Source organism: Vicia villosa, linkage group LG6, assembly GCF_029867415.1.
Source record: "Vicia villosa cultivar HV-30 ecotype Madison, WI linkage group LG6, Vvil1.0, whole genome shotgun sequence".
Lineage (NCBI taxonomy): Eukaryota > Viridiplantae > Streptophyta > Magnoliopsida > Fabales > Fabaceae > Vicia > Vicia villosa.
In genome coordinates this window covers 107,162,066-107,188,777 of record NC_081185.1, presented here as the reverse complement: position 1 = coordinate 107,188,777, position 26,712 = coordinate 107,162,066, and the positions used below count along the sequence as shown (strand labels likewise).

At 36.4% G+C, this 26,712-nt stretch overlaps 2 protein-coding genes across 2 annotated transcripts; one reads left to right on the top strand and one right to left on the bottom strand.

Moving 5' to 3' along the window:
• Nucleotides 1-11,466: 11,466 nt before the first annotated feature.
• On the bottom strand, nucleotides 11,467-15,379 carry LOC131609507 (co-chaperone protein p23-2-like). Its single transcript, XM_058881214.1, has 6 exons — nucleotides 15,299-15,379; nucleotides 12,724-12,907; nucleotides 12,457-12,613; nucleotides 12,262-12,290; nucleotides 12,109-12,154; nucleotides 11,467-11,745 (listed from the first exon to the last, which is right to left on the bottom strand). Exons 1-6 carry the CDS (start codon nucleotides 15,301-15,303, stop codon nucleotides 11,711-11,713), a joined length of 456 nt encoding a protein of 151 aa, XP_058737197.1. The 5' UTR covers nucleotides 15,304-15,379; the 3' UTR covers nucleotides 11,467-11,710.
• LOC131609506 (bifunctional UDP-glucose 4-epimerase and UDP-xylose 4-epimerase 1-like) lies at nucleotides 13,463-14,824 on the top strand. Its single transcript, XM_058881213.1, has one exon. The coding sequence runs from the start codon at nucleotides 13,615-13,617 to the stop codon at nucleotides 14,665-14,667; it is 1,053 nt and encodes a 350-aa protein (XP_058737196.1). The 5' UTR covers nucleotides 13,463-13,614; the 3' UTR covers nucleotides 14,668-14,824.
• Nucleotides 15,380-26,712: the final 11,333 nt, after the last annotated feature.

The window sequence follows — 26,712 nt, the reverse complement described above, 5'->3', positions numbered from 1 at the left end:
CATGGTTTTCGCCTAATCATAAGTAAAACAGAGTATATGGAATGTAGGTTTAACAAAAGAAGAAGCGTTTCCAACCTAGCGATCGTATTATCCCTCAAGTCACACAGTTTACATATCTCGGATATATAATACAAAATGATGGAGAAATAGAAGGAGATGTAAACCATTATATTCAAGCTGGGTGGTTGAAATGGAGAATGGCATCAAGTGTTTTATGTGATACAAAGGTACCAATCAAGTTTTAGGGAAAGTTTTGTCAAACTGCGGTAAAAACCTGGGATTTTGTACGGGATAAAATGTTGGACGATTAAGAATCAACAGGAGAATAAAGCTAGTGTAATAGAGATGAGGATGTTGCAGTGGATGTGTGGTAAGACCTGACAAAATAAAATTAGAAATGAAAATATTAGAGGGAGTGTAGTGGTAGCCCCTATAAAGGAGAAGATGGTGGAAAATAAACTTAGGTGGTTAGGACACGTAAAGAGAAGACCGATAGACTCTATAGCAAGGGAGAATAAACCAAATGGAGAGAAGACAAACAATTATAGGAGGAGAAGAGCTAGAAAGACTATCACAAAAGTTATTAAGAAAGATCTCGAGATTAATGTTTTGGATAGAAACATGGTCCTTGATTGAATATTATGGTGAAAGTTGAATGATATAGCCGACCTCACTTAACGGGATAAAGCTTAGTTGTTTTTGTTGTTGTTTTCGTAAATATATAATGTATTATATTTCATAGTGTATACTCACCCGTTCTTTTTTAAGTGTCACTTTTAAAAGAAAAATTTGTTCCTTTTTAAGTGTCATTTCAAAGTTCAAAATAGTAATGATTGTTATTTTATCAAAATTACCCCTAGTCCTTTATTATAGAAACAGAAAAAAGTAAATAAAGTAACAAAAAATTGAGGCTATTATAGACAAAAAATATTTATTGTTTAAAAAGTAACAACAATTATTAGTTTTTTGGGTATGTGTAAAAAGAAAAAAATAACACTTAAAAAGGAACGATAAGAATATTATTTATTTTTGAAAAACTAAAGTCTTTCATTTTTTATAGAAAATTCTTTCATTTTCTTATTAAATAGTTAGGTTAAATATGTTTTTGTCCCTATAAATAAGTAAATTTTGTTTTTGGTCCCTATAAAAAAAGTTGCATGTTTTGCTCCCTACAAAATTATTATGCACGTAGTTTTAACCAATGTGTATTTATGAAATATTCCATATTAATAAAAAATAATGTACTTGTAATTTGTGCTATATAAACATTTTCTTACATTTAAGATTTTGTAGAGTTTTTTTTATTAACACTTCTTTTGTACAAAAATTATAAATATATTACATTTTATCTCAATTATCTTATTTTCTTTAATTATTAAATTTGTTTGTATGTAGAGCTAATATATATATATATATATATATATATATATATATATATATATATATATATATATATATATATATATATATATATATATATATATATATATATATATATATATATATATATATATATATATATATATATATATATATGAATTAAGGAATTTACAAGAGTTTTTTTTACTTTGTTATTTACAAGGGATTATATTTCCCATACTACAAATCAAAGATAAAATCTCTTTAACTTGAACTCCAGAAGTTTCTGTTGTAAAAAAGGAATGCAGGAATATATATTTAGAACTTCTGTGAAGATGCGCGTATACACAACCACATCCATCAATCTTCTGAAAGATCAAGTCAAGAAGAAAATTATTCAGGGAAGTTATCCATCATATTTCTCTCTAATATTTATTTCAAGGGGAGATTATACATCTCAGGGGGAGATTAATTTTCTTATACAAAATTTTGCTTTAGAACATAAATGTTTTGTCATCATAAAAAATGGGGAGATTGTTAGAACATAGTTTGGTTTTAATTATATTTTAGTGTTTTGATAATAACAAGCAAACAAATTTTGTATAAAGCAAACATGGTAATCTAATCATATGGTTCTAATTTCAGAAGATGTACCAGTACCAGCAATGAGATCTTGAAGCTAGAGAAACACAACACAAGTCATAAAGCAACTGATACCGCACGCTACAAACATATCTACAACAAAAGTTGAAGAACAAGGCTGAACAGAAGATTATAAGGAATGATTCAAATTATCACAGCTGAAAGCAACTTCTGATATTACACCAGAACACTGTAAACACATTCACAACAGAAGTTGAAGAACAAAGACTGAACAGAAGGTTATGCAGATTGATTCAAATTAAAACGTTGAAGACATAATCATTAGTAAATTGGCTATAACACTCCAAAAGCGTAATTCCCAAGGTTGATTGAAGAATCTATCCACATGCAAATTCTTGGAGACAACAAAAGCAAAGACAACACGCAAACTATTTAATGCTGAATGCAAGCTTTGGAGATAACGGTCAAAAATTCTGAAGCTATATATACTCATGATCGTTTGAAGAAAAGATAACACACACACAGCGAGCGAAATAGAAGAAAACAAGAAAGAACACACAAGAACGCTGCAACTCTGATAAATCATCAAGTGTGAAGAAAAACTCTCTGAAGCTAAATTTTCTTATTCATATTCTGAGTTCATTATACTGTACTTAATCTTAGTAAAATATCACTGTTGCGATTACAACTTTCTAGAAGCAAAACTATACACTATCAACAGAAGTTACGTGGTAACTGAGTACTTGAGAGACCGGCTGGGTCAGAAGTCTCAAGAAGTATAGGACTAGTTGAGTCTTAGAAGATTGGTTAGTCACAAGCAGTTGGCTTGTGCGGGATTGTTAGTCACCAGCAGTTTGGCTCGTGCATTGTATTGTGAGTCACGGCAGTTGGTCGTGCAAGTGTAATCAGGTTCTGATTATAGTGGATTAAGACCTATGTTGAGAGAGGAAAATCACCTTGTTGAGGGTGGACTAGAGGTAGCCTTATTGAGAAGGTGAACCAGGATAAACATAACTGTGTTCTGACTATCTTTCCTTCATAAAGTTTTTAAAACCCACTTATTCACTCCCCCTTCTAAGTGTTTTCTCAACCTTCATTAATAATAATTAGATCATAATCGAAATATTTAAATAAATTTAGTTATTTAAATTATAGAATTGAAATTAAAAATCTTTATTTTAATGGACGTCAGATCTTCATCAAAAGATTATTAAAACTCTAAAAAGTGAATGAGTGATTTTTTTCAAATAAAAATAATCCAATTCTTTAAAAAAGAGTAAGCACTATTACAACCAATTAAGCATTGGTAATACATGAGGTTGTAAGTGTTAATAGCTTCAATGGGGGTGTTAATATCTTCAACGATAATCCATAATTTTTTTGAACTTTCATCTCTTTAGAATTAACTAAAATTTCAGTAAACCTAAATTTTTTTCTATAATTCAGTCACTAAAAAATATAATGATAACTTTTTTCAATTAGCCGGATTTGTAATCTATATAATAATATTTTGGGCCGCCCAAAATGCTTGGTAAGGGAGACCAAAGATTAAAAGTTATATGAGAACTACACAATAGAAAGGAGGACCTCAATACACTTGAGCATAGAAGATCTCAACCCCTAGCTCGTCACACACTGTCTAGATAAATCAGACGGTCCCCAGCATAGTATGTCGCATTCCACGTGAAATTGTTATAACCACCTTTGTTATATAAAGATAAGAAGGCTCCAGTGTGGAGAAAAAAAAGCATCTTATGTCGCCAGTTATTATTTCCCATTTTCTCACTAACTTGGGTTTTGGAATGTTAACCTTGCATACACAGCGACTCCTTACCAGAAAGCTTAGTGTACCACGTCGAAAGTCCAATCACTAGTCCATCTTAAGTTTGTGGTTCCCTCGCGGAAGAGTGGTGCCATATGTGGTAATCGACTTTGATTCCTACTAACTTTAACAAGAAATCTTTGTTTTGCATAGCCTAAGACTGTACACATTGCTGCATAGCCAAATATTGCATGTATTTCTGCATAGCCAAAGATTACATGCATTTTTGTATAGCAAGCGCACCCTTCCCCCATTTGGATCTAACCAATCCAAAGGTGTTATGTGGTGGATCAAGGAGACGCCCACCTCGATCCGAGTCATATCTTGGGGGCAAGTATGAGGATCAAAAACGCTAAACATAATGCACACATACATTAAAGCTAATGATAACAAAGTATAGTGTGACAAATATTGTTTGATACATTAAATAATAGGTTACAAGAAGATCATGCTCATGCAAGGGAGAAAGAATCACAAAAAGCTCGGAGACAAAGCACCAGAGACTCCATCTTGCTCAAGACACTGTGAAATGAGGCTTCTTCAGGTCATCTTCGAAAAGGTCATGCAACTGTTCACTCAAGGTGACCCATTCCCCTCGGAGAGCCCCCATAACCTTAGTTTGGCCAATCCTTTTCTTCTTAAGCTCCAACCTGGTGCCATGTGCTACAGAAGATGAAGTCCCCGACTTAAGTCCCATCTGACAAACATCTTGATTCTTCTCTTCGAGCAGCTTGTCATGCTTAGCTACGCGACCATCCAAAGCTGCAGGGGACCCAAAATGTTTAAATTCATCCTGACGGCTATGCAGTGGGAACATTCCTTCTCGCAGCTAACCACTTTCACCTGAACCAGATTATAAAGAGCCTTTGAATCCTTGGCTATTTTAGAAGAGGTTTCGGAGAACAAAAGCTTCTTGTGACCAACGACAATCTAGTTTCGAATTGAAGTCATCCGGAACACCTGGTAAGCTGATTTTTCCAGCATATTAGATTTTCTGAATCCTGAAAGCTGTCGAACCTAGGCGCAATCATTGGTCGATGAACAACTCTTTATCTCAGTCACAGTTCGAGGCAAGCGACCAACCAGCACAAGGGGCAATGGGAAAATAACATCTCACAAATGGATACTCGAGGCAAACCCGGGTTATTTTGACCTTTTTATCTTTGCAGGACTTCCCCGGATGATAGTTTTTCCCTAGTCTGTGTTAGCGGGCCAATCATGATTTTTCCTTATCCGACCCTCTGAAGACACCGATACAACCAAAGTAGCCCCAACATCTAGCACATACAATGCATTGACATTCGGGGAATCTTTCCTTTTGAGATCATATGTGAAAGAGTAAGATAATTAGCTAGTAGGAGAATATTCAAGATCGTAGAATCCAAATAAAGCTAGGACATGGGCTATACTAAAAAATATCTTCCTCTAATATGCATATTTCACTTTAAGAATATCTCGATAGTATATCTCCTAGTCATAAAAGGAAAGCAATGTCTCTTTCATAGCCTTCTCTGCATCGGTGATGGAATCATATGAGATGAAGTATTTTTTAAACTTTTTAGGAGAAATGATATGAGGACCAAAATCGCCTCCTTTGTTTGGTACAAGCTGCCGGGGAAGAAGTAGAGGAGAGGAAGGCGCATAACTCATCATGGGCAAAAGGAGAAATGGGATTAACTAAGATGTAATTCCCTTTGAAATTTTTTAACTGTCAGTATACACATGAAAGATCTTGTTTCTTATCCGTTAAAGAGAAATGAGTCTACCCCGCGACCCTTTGAGGAAGGATTAAGTTCGAGAAGGTGAAAAAAGAGAATCATGGAAGCCGAGAACATGTTTGACTAGTACTCATACCAATATTGGAAGACCCTCACAAAGCCCTAAACATAGGGATGAAGCTGCAACTAAGGAACACAAAGATAATTCAGCACTTCCTTTTTGAAGACTATAAAAGGAAATTGTACACCTAACTTCTTAAAGATACATGAGTAGAAGGGGATAGAACGCCCTTCAAAATTATGACACACCTTTTTGTCTATAGGGAATTATCGAGACTGCCCAGTTTGGAGAAGACCCCACTTCAAAAGGAACCTTTTTCTTCATCGTTATTTTGGGTGTAGCTATAAGGCGTTTCAAAATGTAATGGATCTACCCAGGAATAATCCCCCACAATTATTTTCATCAGAATGGCCGAATCATACACCTGCATTACAAATAATTTCAGCGATTAAGTGATGATAGGTCTGTAATAAAGGATTGACCCCTAGAGATTAAAAGGGTGATAACCCCCTTCTCTTAAAGAAGGGGCAATAACATACATGTGTGAAGAAAAAGGGGATCACGGTGGAAACCTAAATTTGGAGCTAGGAAGGCAATGATTAATAGCCTAAAAATAGGTGACCATAAAGGAGTAGCAAGAGAGTAAAATGGAACCTTGGCGGAAAAACTCATTTTTTATAGAGAAATTAATAAATATCAACAATCCAGATTAAAGGCAAGATATCAATCCAAGGATAGTCTTCAAACCACACCATCCAGTAGAAAGAAATGATAAAAATACTCCCCTAAGTAGGGGGAATATTCCCTAGTCTTCTTCCCTATGGTGGCATGCTGGGAGCAGGTGATGAAACATTGCGATGGTAAGGAAGCATTTAATGCTCCTGTCATCCACTACCTTTTTTAACCGATTCTAAGTGTTTCATTTCTTGTTCGTCGGTAGATATCCTTAGAAGCCGACCAATATCACTAAAGGCTTCCCCAACCCACTCAGTGGTCGACAAAGCCTTGGGACAAGTATTATGAGTCGGCCAAAGTCCCAAATATCTAAGGCCCCATTCTCCTCAAATTTACTCTGCTTGACTCAAGGTATAAAATTTGTTCCCCAGCAAAAGCAAGGTACATTATTTGATCTTCACTTTTCACTCCACTCATCTTGAACCTTGAAGTGACTTAGGCATTGGAGTGCTAATCATGCAGATCCACCCCACGCCGTCGCGACGGATATCAACACCATTGTTTCAAGGTCATTAGTTTTCCAACTACATCCATTTCATACTCATGAATGGAACAAAATCCTAACTCTCAAATGTCCCAAACTCAAACCAAATTAAAGTATGACTAAAGTGACATGACATTTCTACTAGATACAATATAGTGTAGTTGAATTAAAAAATTAGGAAGAAATTACATGCATTAAAATCAGAAAAAAGTAAGGTGAGGATGCAAAATTTACTGAATATCCTTTAAATGTGACATATAAATGACCGAACATGATTAAGGTTTTTAGTTTGAATGAGAAAGAGTAGAAATTGAGAGATTTTTGAAACTTCTCCCCTGGTGGATGTTGGATTTTTTACTTTTGATTTCAAATGTTAGAGAATGGGGACGAAAAGAAGGGCCGTATTATTTTAAAGGATTTATCTTAATTTCAATATCTAAAGGTTGTAACTAGAGACCATGTCCAGGTCATATATATTATAGCATTGGGTGTGTTTATGATGAACTTGTTTTTTTTGTATAGTGTGGTGCATCAAAATTTTAAAATTCGAACAATGCAAGAGAAATTTTCAAAATTTTATTGGATTAGAGATAAATACTAATAGTACAAATAGAAATCTAATATGGTATTATAAAACATGTCAAATCAATCAATACATAATAAAAAGTTATACCAATAAAATAACAGGGTTGCTATTTCCGCCCTTATATATTTTCCCTCACCACTATGAAAAGTCATGACTGCCCCCATCATCCAGAGATGTATATTTGAACACACCTTTTTAGCCCATTTCTCAGATCAAATTGATGAGGCACCAAATTATGCCAAAATTTAATCATGAGATGCATCTCCATATGAGTAAAAGGTACGATCGAAGACGCATCTCTGTAAATACCATTTATTCAAAAATTAGTGGGTGGTCTGGTGATGCGTCTCCGCACGCTTTTGTTTGCTATCCTCACGCTAGACCTTCCTTTTTTCTCGTTCTTCATTTTCTAAAAAAAATTATCACCCTCTCAAGCTTTTGAGATCTCTGTCCCATTCAAGCTTCTCTTCCTAAAAAACTTCTACCATTGGAGCTCTTTCTCCTCCTTCCAAGAATATCATACAATCAACCTTCTACTTCTTAGCATTTTGATTAGGTAAGTGTTTCAAAATTCTATATATTTTTATGTTTTGATTTGTAGTTAGTTGTTTAAGCTACATTAGTTATTTTGAGTACATTAGATAGTAGTGTAAACAAAACTGGTAGCTTACAAGAACATGCATTTACATATTTTTGGAGGGTTAGGGAAACAATGGCGCTTTTGCCATGACTGAGATTTACAGGTTTGATTGGAGAGACATCTCGTAATATTCTCTGAACTTTCTTCGGAGACGCATCTCTAGATTTGACTCAGTCTGAAATTTGGTTGAATTTATGGAATTTGTGGATTTTTTATGACATGCTATTTTTCTCTGCATCTCTGTGTAACACATGTGCAATGGATGAAAACAACCCTGGCAGGACTAGGCTCGGCCGTGTGCCAGTACAACGTGATAACTCGTTTGATAGTTTTAACTTTTGAGGTTCCCAACCATCTAGTTTTGCTTCTAGTAGCGGACTCTTTCTCAAGAATCTACTCCACGGGGCCACGAGTCCCTAGATGATGCAGTAGAACATGAAGCCCCTAAAGCCCATGAGGCCCATTTGACACCTCCTTACTTCTCATCTATGCAGACCATGCTGCTAGGCATGTATGAGAAGGATATGTATATTTATTTTCTTTTGCAATAAATATGTTTTCAACTAATTAAGTCAAATATTGATGGTGATATTCTTTTTACATGAGTGTTCATGTTTGAAGTTGGTAAACCACGACAAGAAGATATTGAAGTTGGCACATCCCACAATTGCTTAGTTCGTTAATTTCATCCACTATTCCGGTCTTTCCGATTTATGTTTTATTGTGTACATTACCATAAACCACGACATGTAGGCGGTTTTTGCAGAGAAATGGCATTCAGATACGTCATCTTTCCATCTTCCTATAGGAGAGATGGTCATCACATTGGATGATGTCTTGTGCCTCATACATCTTCCCACAAGGGAACGTTTACTAAGTCGTTGAAGGATCGGTCTAGAGGAATCCCTCGAGATGATGGTCACCTATTTGAAGGGTTGATCTTGCTAATGCCTCAAAGGAGGCAGCTGACACAAGAGGTGCTCATGTAAGATTTAGTTTTTTTGGAAAAGCTTTATAAAGAACATCTACAGAGGGTCATGGATGTCGAAGGTGACTGGAAGTTGCATGCTGCTTACGATAATTTAGTGTTACTAATATTTTCATAATCCATTTGTTATACTTGTTTTTAATATTGTAGCTGAGCCATTTTTAGGGTTGGATCATCTCCCACTTCCCTCGCATGACCTGGTGGGAAGTTGTGATTGCCTATGATGAGGATTGGCCATATTCTGCCGCATTTATCTCGTGCATGGGGATTAGTGTGGTCGAGCCATTTAGAGGGTATCTTGATCGTCATGTACCAGATGACGTTTGCTTCTGCCCATACGAGGGTCACCGCGAGATGCGTCAGTTTGACGTCATTTCCTAATACTCTGGATAGCTGGCATGTGGGTCATATCCTTATCTGCCCGAGCGAGTGATGCAAGATTTCAGCTATTTGCATATTATTCTGATACTTCCCTGTGAGTCTGATTCTTCCACTATCCAGCACTGAGATCTTGATGCGATACTGGATGATTTCGAGAGTCACTTGGTAATCGAGGAGTATCATAGGGTGCCAACTACTTTTCACTGGGTTGTATCTGACGGATGCATGACATGGTTCTATAGGGTGTCACACTCTATCATGACACCATAAACTCTTAGAAGACCACAAATGCCAGCTAATCATGAGGTACTTGACCTTAGGGATGACCACGTCGAGGATGTGTAGGCGGTTTGTCGGTGTGTAATGGAGATGGGTAGAGCATAGGGGTGGCAAAACGGGCCGGAGCCCGCCGGGCCGCCCGCGCACCCTCCAAAAATTGGCGGGTTGGGTTGGGATTTTAGGCTCGCCGCTCGCCAAAGCCCGCCTCGCCAAAGCCCGCCGCCCGCCATACCCGCCCCGCCAAGGCCCGCCGCTCGCCAAAACCCGCTCCTCCTCCAAAACTCACTCTTTTTTTAGTTAATTCTAGTAATTGCAATTCTTGATGGTTTATTTTATACATTTATTTATAAATATATGTAATATTTTTTAGAGTAAATTTGTTAAAAAATTACTTATATAAAAAAAAATTTAAAAAATAAGTGAAAAGTTTAATTAAAAGGTAAAAAAAAGCATATTAATCTATTAAAAAAATATAAATAAAAATAGGCGGGTAAGCCCGCCGCCCGCCAACCCGCCATCTTGGCGGGGCGGGCATGGTTTTGATGCCCATTTTACTTGGCAGGCATGCCCGCCCCGCTCGTTTTTTGGCGGGCATAAGGCGGGGCGGGCGGCGGGCGGGGCGGGCGGCCCGTTTTGCCACCCCTAGTAGAGCAGGCATAGAGGCATAACTCTTTGAAGATGGAAGTTTCCAATTGGCCCTCATGGAGGACATGATTGTAGAATTACAAAATGTCGTGCAGTACAAGCGAATGAGAAGGCAGAGGGTTAGACATAACCAATAGTGAATGTTTGAATGTATTATTTTTTGTATTTTTAAAAAAAATATTATTATGATCTTGACTTTTATGATTTACTTTAACTAATGTATGTCTTTTAACTTTCAATTTAATATTATTTGAGTTTACTTCAATATATCTTTGCCTCCAAAAATTACAATGTTAGAACAATGGTGTTGTTCTAAAATCATTTGGAGGACATTTCGTAAATACATATTTGAGTACATCTAAAATGCATACGGAAATACATCTCCGGACCCATATTTTATTCAAAATAAAGGTGAATTCTAAAATAACGTGTATTAGTGTTGTTTTGCATGAGTCCGAATATGTATCTCCGAACATATGAAAGACATTTTCAATTTTTCAATGTGTAGAATACACACATTAGGGTAGAAAGAACATTCCCGTAAAATAAAATTCTCAAAACTCTTGCATTTTTTCGTTTAAAAACAATGTCAAACAATTATATATATTATCAAATTAGTTTAAAAAAAGTTAGTTTAAGAAAAAGTTTTTTTTTTATTCATACCTATTTTTCATGTGCAAGACCAAATCATTTGTTATGGGAATGACAATTTATGAAATAAATGACAATTTATGAAACAATTTGCATTTGCAAAGCACGTTACAACTAGGTGGATTTAAGATCTAGCAGTCCAGCTCCCGCCCGCCCCCATCTCCGTAATTAAAAACTGAGTTTTCTTCTGTCAAAAAAAAAAAAAAACTGAGTTTTCTCCGCACCCAACCCCACCTCCAATTAAATTTGTCCCGTTTTAGTTTCGGGACGGAAGCGGCTAGGTCCGAATTTCTTTTGTCATGCCTAGTAGCAACCATTCATCAGCATAACTTTAGAGATAATTATGATAAATATCAAACATCTCTAATGATCGAATAATTGTGTTTAAGTGACTAAAAACTCCTTACATTACATTGACAGTGTGCATAAAAATAAAAAACATGAATTTTCAGCCAAAGATAGAAACTTAATCAACAATAATGGATGTCACGGTTGTATAATTTCAGAAAACATATTTTCAATAAAAGAGGTTAGATTATGATGCAACCAGCATCCACATCAAAGAAACCTTTGATTAGAATTAGTACCAAGTAATCAAGAAGATGAAGACTGTTTTCAGATTCCAAAGCACTACTCAGATTCTATATATACAACAGGATAGCTACAACAATGAGTCTTATCCATGCAGCTACTATCTAACACTTTCATATGATTCCATCTCCTTGAAGCTTCTTCAACCTTTGTTACTACTCAAAGAATCACTTTCCTCTAGCCTTTTCCAAATCAGGAAGATCTGCAAATGATAATCATTTATACATAAACTGTAAGATAAGCGCTTACGCTATAAGCATTATAGCATAACTGCTTAATGAAGTTGTTTATCCAAACAGGGACTAAGGTATCTTATAGACAGGACCGTTTAAGTTTTTTTAGACCCTGTGCAGGTTAGTCATGATTCAATCGCGACAGAAAAAATATGGACACTATTTAACTATTGGTTTAACCTTGACAAATATTTTATGAGTTCCTATTTAACCACGATTTAACCGTGACAGATTTTGAGCACTATGCGGTAGCACGCCTTACACGCTCTCAAAGAAGATGCAAGCAATTGAAAGAATAACTGTAACTAAAGAGATGCAACTGATTCACTTACATAACATTCCTTCATCATCACTGCTTTCATCATCTTCGCCAGCAAACTGCAAAAGAACAAGTTGCATTGTATAAGATTAAATACTTGGAGTGGGAGGTTTGTTAAAACTCTACAACTCAAAATTACATGCGACGAGAAATAAAGTTGACATACCCGTCCATCGTCATCGGATATCAATTCAGCTGTAATAATTCCAATAGAAACTTTAATCAGACGAAAGTAATACTCACAAGTAATTGATTTAGTTTTAATCTTCAAGGTTATTAAACCAATATAAATACTCATGTTGGATTAGAGTTAAATTTTGAAACGCCAATCAAATAGTTATTTACGGTAACGAAAGCTTACAATCTGATTCTTCATCTTCGTCGCACCATTTATTCCAATCAACCTTAAGGTATGGAGCAGGTTTCTCTTCAGACTTCAGTAGTCTTTTCCACCAACCTCTTTGTCCTTTCTGAATTGAGCATAGTATGTTTCTTGAGCTCGATTTTATTTTACAGCCCTACATAGCACAATGACAAATTTAAATACAGAACCATCCACCCTTTTCAAAACTGGAAGTGGAAAAAACCGAAACTATCGGTAAATTGGAAGCAGTGAAAGATCACTCACCTCAGGTTCAATCGATCCATAAAGTTCCAAGGTAAAGCTGTAAGATTCATGTTGAAGCTTAGAAGCAGTGAAAGTGAACAAGCCATGAGGCTCACACTTCACAGAAACATCCTTGGCATCAGTTAGAGAAACAGTCAGGTAAAGCTTGTCGGAACGCTGCGCCCACAGAACTTCAGGATGGCGACTACACACAACGAAAAATCAAATTAGTAGCGAAAAATAATTTTTCAACTAGAGGGTTTTGCAATAGTATATGTAACCGTAATCACAATTATTAGAATTATAGTTTTGCATAACTCATCTCTACAAAACCGGTTAGTAAAGTGAGGAGTGTCACTCGATATAAACTATTTCCAGACTCTATCGATAACTAATATGGAATTAGAGATTTTCCCAATAAACCCCTCACACCCAAACACCCAACAGTATTGAGCTTGGTGCGTGGATATAAATGGTGGGTGGCCCATGACCCGATCGACAGGTCCTAATACCATCATAGACTTATAGTTTGGCCTAATTATATAAAAAAGAGGTTAACAGCGCATTGTAGATTTATAGTTTGGCCTACACATGGTTGAAAAGGAGCTTACTTGGCAATCCAATCCAGAAGCTAAAAATGGAACCTACATACAAAACAGAATTACTAATCTTATCTTAAATTAGCCGCGCGCGTAATTTAACAAATAAAAGATGGATTACACATAGAAAGAAAGTTAAAATCTAACAAAATCATTCCAGATCCCAAATTTCTGTCCATTACCCAAATATAGCAATTAATGATATTTCATTACTGTATAAAACCCAAACCTCAAATTCCAAATCTATCACTTTTCACAACGCTCTCTATCTCTCAAAATCTCACGCCTCTCTCTATCTCAGCTGTTTCAACATATGGCGCCTTCATCACAAAAAATACTTGTAACCGGCGGGGCTGGTTTCATTGGCGCTCATACCGTTGTTCAGCTTCTCAGAGATGGGTTTCATGTTTCCATCATCGATAATTTCGATAATTCTGTTATGGAAGCAGTGGACCGCGTTCGTGAAGTTGTTGGTCCAGACCTTTCTCAAAATCTTGAATTCACGCTGGGAGATCTCAGGAATAAAGATGATTTGGAGAAACTCTTCTCAAAAACTAAATTCGAGGCTGTGATTCATTTTGCTGGGCTAAAAGCAGTTGGTGAAAGTGTTCAAAATCCTCAACGTTATTTCGATAATAATCTCGTCAGCACAATCAATCTCTATGATGTTATGGCTAAGCACAATTGCAAAAACATGGTTTTCTCATCGTCTGCAACGGTTTACGGCCAACCTGAAACAATACCATGTGTGGAGGATTTCAAGTTACAAGCAACGAACCCTTATGGACGGACGAAGCTTTTCCTTGAAGAAATTGCGCGAGATATTCAGAAAGCTGATCCAGAATGGAGAATCATTTTACTGAGATACTTCAATCCAGTTGGGGCACATGAAAGTGGTAAACTCGGCGAAGATCCTAAGGGCATCCCGAATAACCTCATGCCTTATATACAGCAAGTAGCCGTTGGAAGATTGCCCGAGCTTAATATTTACGGTCATGATTATCCTACAAGGGATGGCACTGCGGTACGGGACTATATCCATGTGATGGACTTAGCAGACGGTCACATTGCCGCCCTAAGAAAGCTTTTCGCAACAGAAAACATAGGTTGTGTGGCTTACAATTTGGGAACAGGTCGTGGCACATCCGTGCTTGAAATGGTTAACGCATTTAATAAAGCTTCTGGCAAGAAAATCGCATTGAACTTGTGTCCAAGACGTCCAGGAGACGCTACCGAGGTCTATGCATCTACAGATAAAGCCGAGAGAGAACTCGGTTGGAAGGCCAAATATGGTGTAGAGGAGATGTGCAGGGACCAATGGAATTGGACAAAGAACAACCCGTGGGGTTACTCGGGGAAGCCTTGAATCAGCTCGACAAACACACTACTCATATACCGATATTTTCTATACTAATAGACCTCCCATTGTTAAAGAGTACTTGAAGCCTGTTTAGGCCAAACTCTAATTCTAATGTGATTCTCCGCTATTTGAGACCAAAATTCAATAACTGAATAAAAATAATTTGCTTGAATGGTATAAAATTCGAAACTATTTAGGGTTTTACAAAAATGTTTATAATTTAATCCGCGGTATCAAAGGTTAGGTTTCTAATGTCTCTACAATGCACCCATAACTGAAACCCTAACAGTATTCTTTGAATGCGATTCTTCACGAATATCAATTACCGCGATTTCAACATTCAATTGTTTAAATGACTAAGAATATTGAGACTTCACAGGGTTATACAAACAAATGAGTCAACAATATATCAAAAAGTTTCATTTTTTCTTCATAATAATTACAAAGATATGATTTTGATGGTAGAAACAAATGTAGCAAAGACAATAATAACATGAAATTGAAATGGGGCAAAGCTAAAACTAAGCAAGAGTGAAAGTAATAATGGCTTTTCTTCATAGAAAACATAGAAAGAAAAATTTCAGATTTCAGCAAAAGTAAAACGAAAGAGAAAAAAGACAGCAAGAAAGGGAAAAACCTCATTGTCTGCAGAGTGGAGAGTGAAGAAGTGAATGCTATGTGAATGTGAGAGTTTGGATTTGTCTCACTTGTCCCTTTTCTTTGTCTCACTTGCTTGTTTGTTTCCACTTTAAAAAAATAGATTTTTTTTATATTTTTAAAAATAAATTTTAGAAAACAATTTATAAAAAACATTATAAAAATTTTATATTTATTTTTTTTAATTAAAATATTACTTTTGACATCTTATAACATAAATAAATATTTTTGAATATTAAAACATAGTTAAAATTAAAATTTTAAAAAATAGTATTTCAAAAGTGATTTTTACGAAAATCTATTTGAAATAAATTTAAAATTTAAGTAATCTTTTAAAATTTTAATATCCAAAAAAAAATTTCATTAAAAAATAAAATTTTAAGAATAATTATTCAAACCAATTTTTTTTTTAAAGTTTCTTTATAACAATTTTTATATAAAATTATATTATATTATAAAAATCATTTAAAAAAAACTAAAAAAAAGGCCCTTAAACATATATATATATATATATATATATATATATATATATATATATATATATATATATATATATATATATATATATATATATATATAACAATTTTAAATCACTTTTATTAAATAATCGCAAATGATAGGTCACAGGATCACTCTTTACCACCTTTACAATTTTTTTCTCTTTTTCTTCATCGTATATTAGATATGAGAAAAGAGTGATTTTAGGATAATTTTGACATAAAATCGCTCCTCTTAATCTTAATTATTTTTTTCTTCGTCTAAATATAGTAGATTATTATGTAATTATTAGTTGGTTAAGTTTCTTAGAAAGTTTAGTTATTCATGGTAAGATTCTGATTCTTTCTCAAAAACTTCCAATCACAATAATTCATTTGGTCCCTCACGCAATTTGTGCAACCCCTTGTTACCTTTGTGGTGAAAACCCTGATGTCGCTCTTGTAGCACTAACACTCAACAATTCAAATTATCACACTTGGAACAAATCTATCAAACGAGCCTTATTGTCCAAAAACAAACTCAATTTTATTAATGGCTCAATCACACGAGTTTTTCTCGAGTAATTTTAATTTCAAACTCTGAGATACGTGTAACAGAATAATATTGTCGTGGATTACCAGAACCATAAATCCCTAAACCGCTCAGAGCACCATTTGCTTTAACAATGCAACAAAAATATGGAAATATTTACAAGATCGATATACCAAAGGCGATTATTTCTGTTTTCAATATTTTTCAGAGATCTTCACTCCATCAAGCGAATTAAATTTACTTTGCGTAAAAGAACTCTTTAAACCACCTTTGAATTGAAAGGAACCGTGATACTAAACACTGCGAAAAACAAAATTTTCCCTTTAGCTGATCTTTACGAATGATGCATGATGAGTGATAGAATAATTACCTCTTGTAGCAATTAGCGTCTCTGGTGCAGAATCAGAGGAATGATCATGAACATTAAATGAAGAATAACGCCTCTACTCAATCCACACGAATAGAGTGCCTTCAGTCCCAATGATAGCTGCAACGAATAAAGACTTTGAGTGTGTGTGTGTGTGTGTGTGAGAGAGAGAGAGAGAGAGAGAGAGAGAGAGAGAGAGAGAGATAGAGAGAGAGAGATTACAACTAAGGTTTCACAAATCGAATTTTATTAATAGTGAAAGCTATCGCCCAAGAGTTTTATTTATAGAGCCACTTGGATATGCTACAAGTTTAAAAAACCACTTAAGTACACTGTACCTTATAGTGTACCGTATTTCAATTAAGTGAATTGTACCTTAGGTGTCCTATAGTTTACTTAAGTGCATTATACCTCACGATGTTTCATAATTCTCTTAAGTACACGTATCTTACAATGTTTCTTATTTATTTTATTTTTCATCAACTTGTCCTTATGTGTATGACCTTGTAGGTTCTCGTTGTGTTGGAAATTATATTAAATCACACATTTAATATAATAAACAATGAGAGGTATCTAGCAATACATCACTGCTACCCAAGTCACAAAAATGTCATGTGATCTGACAAAATCTTTCTTTGATAATATTTGTATGTACAATTGCCTTGTTGTCCTCATGTGCATATTGAACACAAGACATATATTGTGTCACCCTTGTCCAATTCAATATTGAATCCCTGATGATCTCAGTAAATCAATCTCTCTAAATATGGTATTTAATTATCAAGAAACCTTACCAAGCTTCATCAGATATGTGAGATATTGGATCGAACTCTAGTATTGTCGAAGGGTAGCTTCTTGGTTCGACAGTTCGACAGAGTTAAGCATGAAGTCGAAGGATTGTTCACATGCTGGTGTCGAAGTGTGCATGCTGTAGTCGAAGATGGGTCTAGCATGCAGATGTCGAAGATGCTAGAGTTGTTAGCATGTTAAATTAGGTTTTAGTGTTTAAACCCTAATTTGTTAAGTTAGCTTGTGTATTAAGTTGGCTTGTGTAATGGGCCTTGCTGAAAAAGCCCATTAGTTAGTATGTTAGGTTTTATTATAAATAGCATACTAGTCTCTCATCATTGCTAAGCTGCAAATCCTAATTTAGGGTGAGAGAGGTTATTTGTTATTCTTGTAAACTTGTAATCTTGTTTTAAGAGAAAGTGAAAGAATAGCAGTTATAACCAATTCTTGTGTTCCTCTTCTTCCTTGTCCTTTATTCTTCTCTTGCATTATACTTTGTTCTTGGCATTGAATTCACAACAAATTGGTGCGGTGAGCGTGGAGAAGATGCCTTCAACAAAGTATGAGATTGAAAAGTTCACCGGAGTGAATGATTTCGGTCTGTGGCGCTTGAAGATGAAAGCCCTACTGGTTCAGCAGGGTTGTTTGGAAGCGTTGAAGGGAGAGGCAGCCATGAATGCAGAATTGACGGTAGCGGAGAAGACGAATATGATCGAGAAAGCACACAGCGCAATTTTGTTGAGCCTTGGTGATAAGGTTCTCCGGCAGGTATCAAAGGAGACGACAGCATCAGGGTTATGGGTGAAACTTGAAAGTTTGTATATGACCAAATCGCTGGTAAATCGACTCTACCTGAAGCAAGCTTTGTATTCATTCAAGATGATTGAAGACAAAGTATTGGCTGAGCAGTTGGATATGTTCAACAAGCTGATTCTTGATCTTGAAAATATTGATGTGAAGATCGATGATGAAGATCAAGCGCTGTTACTATTGTGTTCTTTGCCTCGATCACATGCTCACTTCAAAGAAACTCTCTTGTATGGAAGGGAGTCCCTGGCGTTTGAAGAAGTTCAATCAGCCTTGTACTCTAAGGACTTGAATGAACGAAAGGAGCATAAACCTTCGACTGTTGGCGAAGGTTTGGCCGTTAAAGGAAAACTCTTACGAAAGGATGGTAAGTTCGACAAGAAGAAAGGCAAAAGCCAGTCGAAGACTTACAGTGGCGAAGCATCTGGCATTCGATGCTACCATTGTAAGAAGGAGGGTCACACAAGAAAGGTGTGCCCTGAACGCTTGAAATATCATGGAGGTAAGGATAATGGCAACGCTGCCATTGTTCAAGATGATTTCGAATCATCTGATGTTCTTGTGGTTTCAAGCAGTGACTCTAAGAAGGAGTGGATTATGGATTCAGGTTGCACTTGGCACATGACTCCAAACAAAGACTTGTTCGAGGAATTATGTGATCAAGATGGTGGATCAGTATTGCTGGGAAACAACAAGGCTTGCAAGATTGCAGGTGTTGGATCTGTGAGATTCAAGCTCCATGATGAGTCAATAAGGTTGTTGACTGAAGTCAGGTATGTTCCTGATTTGAAGAGAAATCTGCTTTCTCTTAGTGAATTCGACAAGAAAGGATATGTTTTCCAAGGAGAGAAAAGTATCCTAAGAGTCATGAAGGGTTCGAAGGAAGTCTTGAGAGGCGTGAAGAAACAAGGCTTGTATACCCTTGAGGCTGAAGTTGTAAGTGGTTCGACAAATGTTGCATCCACGAAACCTTTGTCGAAAACAGAAATCTGGCACATGAGATTGGGCCATGTCAGTGAAAGGGGTCTGGTCGAATTAGGGAAACAAAATCTGCTTGGTGGAGACAAAGTCGAAAAGCTGAAGTTTTGTGAACCCTGTGTACTTGGAAAATCTTGCAGAGTGAAGTTCAACAAAGGCAAACAAAGAACACATGGATCCCTTGATTACATCCATGCTGATCTTTGGGGGCCTGCAAGGTGTCCATCACATTCAGGAGCAAGGTATTTTCTATCCATAGTAGATGATTATTCCAGAAAATTATGGGTATTCATCCAGAAGACTAAGGATGAAACTTTTGAGAATTTCAAAAGTTGGAAGACTCTGGTTGAAAATCAGACTGGCAGAAAGGTCAAGAGGTTGAGAACCGACAATGGCCTTGAATTTTGCAATGAGGCATTCGACAGTTTTTGTGCTGCCTCTGGTATTGCAAGGCATAGAACTACTGCAGGTACTCCACAGCAAAATGGTTTGGCTGAAAGGTTTAATCGAACTATTTTGGAGAGAGTCAGATGCATATTGACTAGTGCGGGGTTAACAAAGGTGTTCTGGGCTGAGGCTGTTTCGACAGCAACATATCTGATAAACAGATGTCCTTCGACAGCGTTAGATATGAAGACACCTGAAGAAGTTTGGTCGGGACATCCACCAGATCTCGACAAACTGAGAGTATTTGGCTGCGTAGCCTATGCTCACATTAGGCAAGACAAGGTCGAACCTAGTGTCATACCCTAATTTTTGACCCCCCTGAGATGACATATCTTCAGGATTTTTCATCAGGTCAAGACAAGTACCCAGAGCAGTCATTTCTCCATCTGGTACCTAATCGAGGATGCTCAAAGACAAGAAAGCTCAGGCAAAGGATCAATCAATACAAAGACTAGTCTCTAATACAATCATGGGGGCTCAAAAACTTCACTTTTCTCATCTATGATTGATTAGACATCCAGTCATATGAGTACAGGTTTACTCAGGTCACCAGACTAGGGTTTTGAGCCTATCAAGGACTGAAATCAGGGATCACATTTGGGAAACCCTGAAAAACCTCAGAGGGTCATTCAAAGACATCAATCATCTTCAAATAACTCATATTACAAGGTCTACTGGACATCACACTTCAATTCAAAGTCTACAGTCATTACTTTCACATGGTCGACAAATTAGGGTTTTGACCTAATTCACCAAGATAGTTGACTTCTGATCAGGGCATGAATCCAAAACTCAAGACATGATTCAAGGATATCTACTACCTCCATATAATCCATTTATATCATCCATTTGGGGAGAAGATCTTATTTCTACACAAAAAGCCCAAAAATTCACTTTGTCAGGAAAAAGTCAACTGTGAAGGATCATCATTGACTTTTAAGGTTTTTGGTCAAAAAATGACTTTCAAAGATCAATATCATCAATATATGGATGTCAAAGTCATTTGACCAAAGAAATTCAAAGAAATTCATCAAGGAGCAAAAAGTCGGGAATTAGGGTTTTTGAGGGCATGGTGAGATCTCAAAATTTCACCTACACAACTCAAAAAACTTCCAACATGAAAGTTGTAGATCTTGCAAAATAAAATAACATCTTACAAAGGAACTTTTTTCAAAAGATCAACCATTTATGAAGTTTTGGAAATTTTGAAGTTTAGGTCATAAACACTTAGAAATTTTTCTAAGTGTTTTAACCTAGTTTTCTTCCAACTTTGGCCTCATTTTTCACAAATTTCCCAAAGGATTCTGAAGAAGACATAAACTAATGATTTAAAGTAGATGTTTAGGGCTTTCCAAATTGTGTTCAACCTTCTCAAAATTCAATTTGAGCTAAGAGTTATGCTTGTTCAAAGTTGGCCTCATGAAGTAAAATTATAGGTCATGCATCATTTTGGAACTTTGAAATTTTGTGCACATGACCTCAAATGCAGATGCTACATGACCCATAATACATCTGCAAACATGCCATGCATTCATTTTCACCATGCCATAAGAATTGAAGAAGATTCTAAAAACAAGAACATGTGATTATGTAATGATTACTTTTGTGAATTTATGGCAAATTGATGAATCACCCAAGGAATCTTCTCACCAACCAATTAGAGCTCATTTCTGGCTCAGAATTGTCCCCTAAGATCAAGCAAAATCGAGGGCTAGGGGATTGATCAAATGGAATCAAAATTCTCATCATTGCATAAGAGATATTTGCAAACTTCCTTCATGGCTAAGAAAGCAAATCAACTTCACTAAGGAAGCTCACTCCTCTGCAGCTATACTGATCCATTTGCCTATAAATACAGATGCATTCCTCATTCAAAAACACACCAAAGCAACCATATTACTTGCTTTCTCTTTCTCTTCTCTTGTTCATTGTTTTTCAAAGTTCTTTGGCAAGAAGAATCGATTTCTTCAAACCAGAGCTTATCTTTGGGAAGTGAGCATTCTAACATCTCAAGGGAGGTCATTTGAGGTGATCCAAGCACCTGGATCACTTCTGTAAGTGGAGGAACACCATTGTTGCTCTCACTTTGGAGCATTTGCAGTTGGAGGTCCATGGAGTGATTCAGAAGGTTTCAAGCCAAGCCAATCATCCAGGCACATTCCTCAGGTCATAGTGAAGCTAACCAGATGGCTGCAGCTCATCTGTAACTCAAGAATCAACACCCTCCATGTTCACTTGAAGCTGAAATCGAGGGAGGTCCATAGAACAATTCAGAAGGATTCAGGTTGCAATAAGCATTCAGTTAGCATCATTGAGTCTCAGGGAAGCTATTGAGATCATTCATTCAAGCCCAGGTGCTCTCAATCATCCTCACGACCTCCACTTTCAGAGGTAAGTTTCTGAACTCCACCTCTTTAATTTAAGCACTCTTTGTGGTAAAGCTCGATTCTATCTTGTTCAGCATCATCAGAGGATTGAAAACCCTCTATCATCTTTCATTTATTCATCTTGTGCATCATTTAATTTTAAAATTAGGGTTTATGTGTTCTTCGTGTTCATGATGAAATTCGTTAGTTACACTTAGAATAAATGAATTCTGAGCCCATAATCATGTTCCTTGTCCAAAAACGAGTGAGATTGATGTTTACATCATGCCATTTAGTTGAGAAACCAGAGAGTTAGAAATTTGAAAATCTTTGAGCTCGAGGAAGAAGATGAACATGGCGCGCGCAAAATTTGAATCTTCTGGCTTGTTTTAAAATATATTATGTTGGATGCGTGTGAATAACAAACTGCGCGCGTAGCCCAGATGGTGGGAGTTTTGGCCAATGACTTGGAGGGCGCGAGTTCAAGCCCTCTACGTGACAAAACCATTTTTTTTTATCACTTTTTCCACTTAATTTCTTCACAACTTTAACCAATTAGTTAACCTATCAAATTAACTCCTTTTTAATTCATTTTTTATGCACTTATTGATTAATATATATATTTTATAAATAATCAAAAAAATCATAAAAATATTATTTATTTTATATGTTTTGATTAGGTTAAAAATGGTGTTGTTTTAAGTATTTTAAAATATATTTCAATATATGTTTTCATTAAAGTTTCAAAACCTAATATTTCATAAGTGTTTTAGTGTTAAAAACCCTAATCATTTAGGTCTTAATTAGGTATAGATTTTGTCTGTACTTCAATTAAGTTGACTTTTGTCAAAAATTCAAATTATGTTCAAACTTCAAAGTAAACAGACGATCGAGGTTTTCAAACAACAGAACCCCGTATCTTTTCAACTGTTTTCCATAAACAGTAAACCATTTTTAATTGGGCCTCTAATAGAGTGTAAGTCCCAAAAACCTTCTCTTCTTAGCTTGTTTTCAAAACTGTATTTTCAAAATCTTCTTTCTGTTTTCAAAACATTCTTCTGGTATTTGAAGGGCATTATTCCCGGTGAAACTCTTCAGATACCTATGTGACCTTTGTCCATCTTCACTTCTTCTGTTTTCAAAAACCATTAACTGTTTATCATATATATATATTCAACTGTTATCAACAAAACAACAAAAATACTGTTGAGGCTCTGTACATACTTCTTCAAAGGCCTCCACTCCATCCAGGTTAGGCTTTACAAGCTTTCAATTTACAGTCTTTGTTTAAATTACTGTCAAATATAAACTGTGCATATATTAGTTTAGAACTGCGTTTGAGTATAAACCTTAGGACAGTTAAACTATATATATATTATAGGAATATGACCTAGGATTGAGAATGTCTTCCCGGTGAAGGCTCTTTCCTAATTAGAGATTTGTAGTTCAAACCCCCAAGATGAATTATTCCCGGTGAAACATCTTGGTAAAAACCTTAGAATCCAAATAATAGGACACATCCACCCAAAGAGGAATTATTCCCGGTGAAACCTCTTACCCATTTGCTTAGAGCCAAAATAAGTTCAAAACTACATAGCTTTCTCTTGTGCTATAACAAGGACCCTCGATTAGCCTCCTCTTGGGCTTTGTACAAGGACCCACAGGCTTCTTAAAAGCATTTCCAGCTTCCTCTTGAGCTTGTATACAAGGACCCATCAGGTTTCTTATAAACATAGGAACAGGTCTTTAGTCACCTTTTAGCCTACCCTGGTGAGTTTCTTCCAATTTAAACCAGACTCTAAACAAGCTAAGTTTGTCTCAATTTTGCATTGAGTACACTTTTTGGAATAAGAGACATGGACAGTCTCTGTCACCTTTATCTTCATCAATCTTCCTTAGCAGAGTCTAGGATCCATGTTTGATCATCCTCAGCATTGAGTCAGCCTTCATCTTGGGCTTTAAACAAGAAGTCTCCATTAGATAATCTTTCTGCCATTCATATTAACAAAAACCCCTGGAAAGGGTTAGCCTCCAACATCTGTCTAAAATGTCAAAATCCCTGGAAAGGGTTAGCTTCCACACATTCTTTCATTTTTTTTAATATAAAACCCCTGGAAAGGGTTAGCCTCCAAAGTCAATCATTAAATGTCAAAAAGATAATTTCATTCTCTTAGGAGATAATTTCCCCAAAAGAGTCAAAACCCCTGGAAAGGGTCAGCCTCCAAAAAAAAAACATGATAAAGTCAGTCTTTTAACAGACAAATTCACCAGCTGAGTCAAAATCCCTGGAAAGGGTTAGCTTCCAAAGAAAAATAGTCTTTTAATAAATAAAATCTCCTCAGGAGAGTCAAAACCAACAAAAACAGTTAGCCTCAACCTTGGGCTTCATACAAGGCACCCAAACAATAAAACTCCCCTATCAATAGTAGCCTCAACCTTGGGCATTGTACAAGGCAGATAATAGAGTCTCCCCAGTGAGTCCTTCATCACTCAGTAGCCACAACCTTGGGCTTTGTACAAGGCAGATAAACCATACTTTCATGTGTCAAAGATTCCTAACACTTAGGATCTTTCCCCATATAGTCATCCATACTCAATTCATTTATTTAAGAGTCCGCCACAACCTTGGGCTTTGTACAAGGCAGAAAATATTGTTTTTCCCTAGCTAAAGTCAGCCACAACCTTGGGCTTTGTACAAGGCACATAAATAGAGTCTCCCTAAGTAGAGCCAGCCTCAATTCTGGGCTTTGTACAGAACACAAACATACCCTGTAATTAATTCCCAGTGGAGTCATCTCCCAGAGTCAATAATGTTAATTAATCAATCAAAAAGCCTCAAGCTTGGGCCTCATACAAGCCAGCTAAAAGTCAAATCTTTTATACAGTAGATAGACATAGCTTATCTCCATAGAGAGATATTTTTACTACTCTACCACATTCAAACAAACAAACATTTCATTTCAATTTTAATCAAGTCTCCCATTTAGGATTTTGAAAGGCATGAGCTGGCAGTAAAACCCAGACATGTGGTAACTTTCCCTAATTTGGATGAGCATCTTTCTTTCATTTAAGAGGCATTTGACTGGTATACTTGCACATACACAAGTAAGGTCCCCCTCTTGAATGAAATGAATTCAGTTATTCTGTCACTCCTTTAAATGTTTGTGGTAGAATAGTACAAATACCTCTCTGTAGAGATAATTTCATGTCTCTTTACTAAACAGAGATTTAATTCAAGCTTCAACCTTGAGCTTCAAACAAGGCACCAAAAATAATTAATTTCCCTAGTTAGTTCCCCGAACTACATTAAGCTCTGACTTCCACTAGGGATATGTAGGCATGAGGTTCACAAGGAATCTCAGCGAGCTAATAAAATACCAAAAATAGTCAGTTTGTCTGTCTGTCTGTCTTTTAAAATCAATTCAATTCTCTCTCCTAACACAAAGGAGAAACTTTCCCAATCAATAGTAGCAAACACAATCACAATGACACAGAGAAGGTTCCTGTAGAGTACTACAGATATGTAGGGTGTTTAAACACTTCCCTATGTATAACCGACCTCCCGGACTCCAGAATTTCTAGTCTAGGTGTAAATCCCCACACTTAGCAAACTCCTAGGGTTTAGTTGAGATCTTTTTTCCCCTTTCCTACTCGTAGGACAAATAAGAAAGTTCGTGTGATATCGTAGGAAGAACTGAAATAAAATTCATCCCACCACGGGCGCATTCTCCTTCCAAATTTCGCGTGAAGGGTTTAGCGTGCCGTCCTCCCAAGTGAAACGGGGAGGTAAAGAAAACGACCACCACAGAAAAATGGCGACTCTGCTGGGGATATAAGTGTTAAAAACCTTGGTTTTTCATCCAAACCAATGGTTGACCTGTTGCTGGTCCAGCCCCAATGAGGAATTAGGGATGCCAAATTCCCCCTCAAACAAGAGAGGTCCTGCCTAACCTCTGTGTCATATCATGTGTTTGTTGCATATATATTTGTTTATTTTGTTTATTCTGTATCGGGAAAGGGCTTGATTCCCCCTTGTGGTGAGAAATCCTATACCCGGATTTGAGTGCAACATAAGATAGGATGGAGGATGTCTTCCCGGTGAAGGCCCTCTAATCTTGGTTTCCAAGTCTACTCTTGGGATTTGCCTGGCTGGTTGTGATTAACTGCGCCACCGCATTCCGAGACTGATTTGTACCAGGAGGACCTAGAAACACATTAACCCCACTTAAAGCCTTTTTTTTAGGACGTAGAGCGGTGATTACGGAAGTAATTGTCACGCAGATACTACACTCAGAGAAAACTCTCTTATAGATACCAATCAACGTATCTTTAAGGTTGAGCAAAAACTCTGAGACCCCTAGAACCCGTTCTACAGGTACAAAAATCCTTAACCTTAGTTTACCATTGGGGCGGGAGACTGCGTTTTGACTTCATGACCACTATACCCTTCAACGCCATGTTTGTTTAAAACTCTTGTGTGTGCATTCATGCATTCATGCATCATTCATTAATAAACAACTAAAAACAAAAAGAGTCTTTTTCGAGTCGTTTTTCAAGGAAACTAAATAACGAACGTTTTGAACTTCATAGAAAGAGAGAAACGGAGAAAGG

Bases quoted from the DNA above. Each gene is read 5' to 3' on its own strand.
- LOC131609506 (XM_058881213.1), top strand. From the start codon at position 13,615: ATGGCGCCTTCATCACAAAAAATACTTGTAACCGGCGGGGCTGGTTTC.
- LOC131609507 (XM_058881214.1), bottom strand. The intron at 12,155-12,261 runs GTATGTCAACTT...GTTCTTTTGCAG, and splicing joins TATCCGATGACGATGGACGG to TTTGCTGGCGAAGATGATGA. The intron at 11,746-12,108 runs GTAAGTGAATCA...TATCATTTGCAG, and splicing joins TGATGATGAAGGAATGTTAT to ATCTTCCTGATTTGGAAAAG.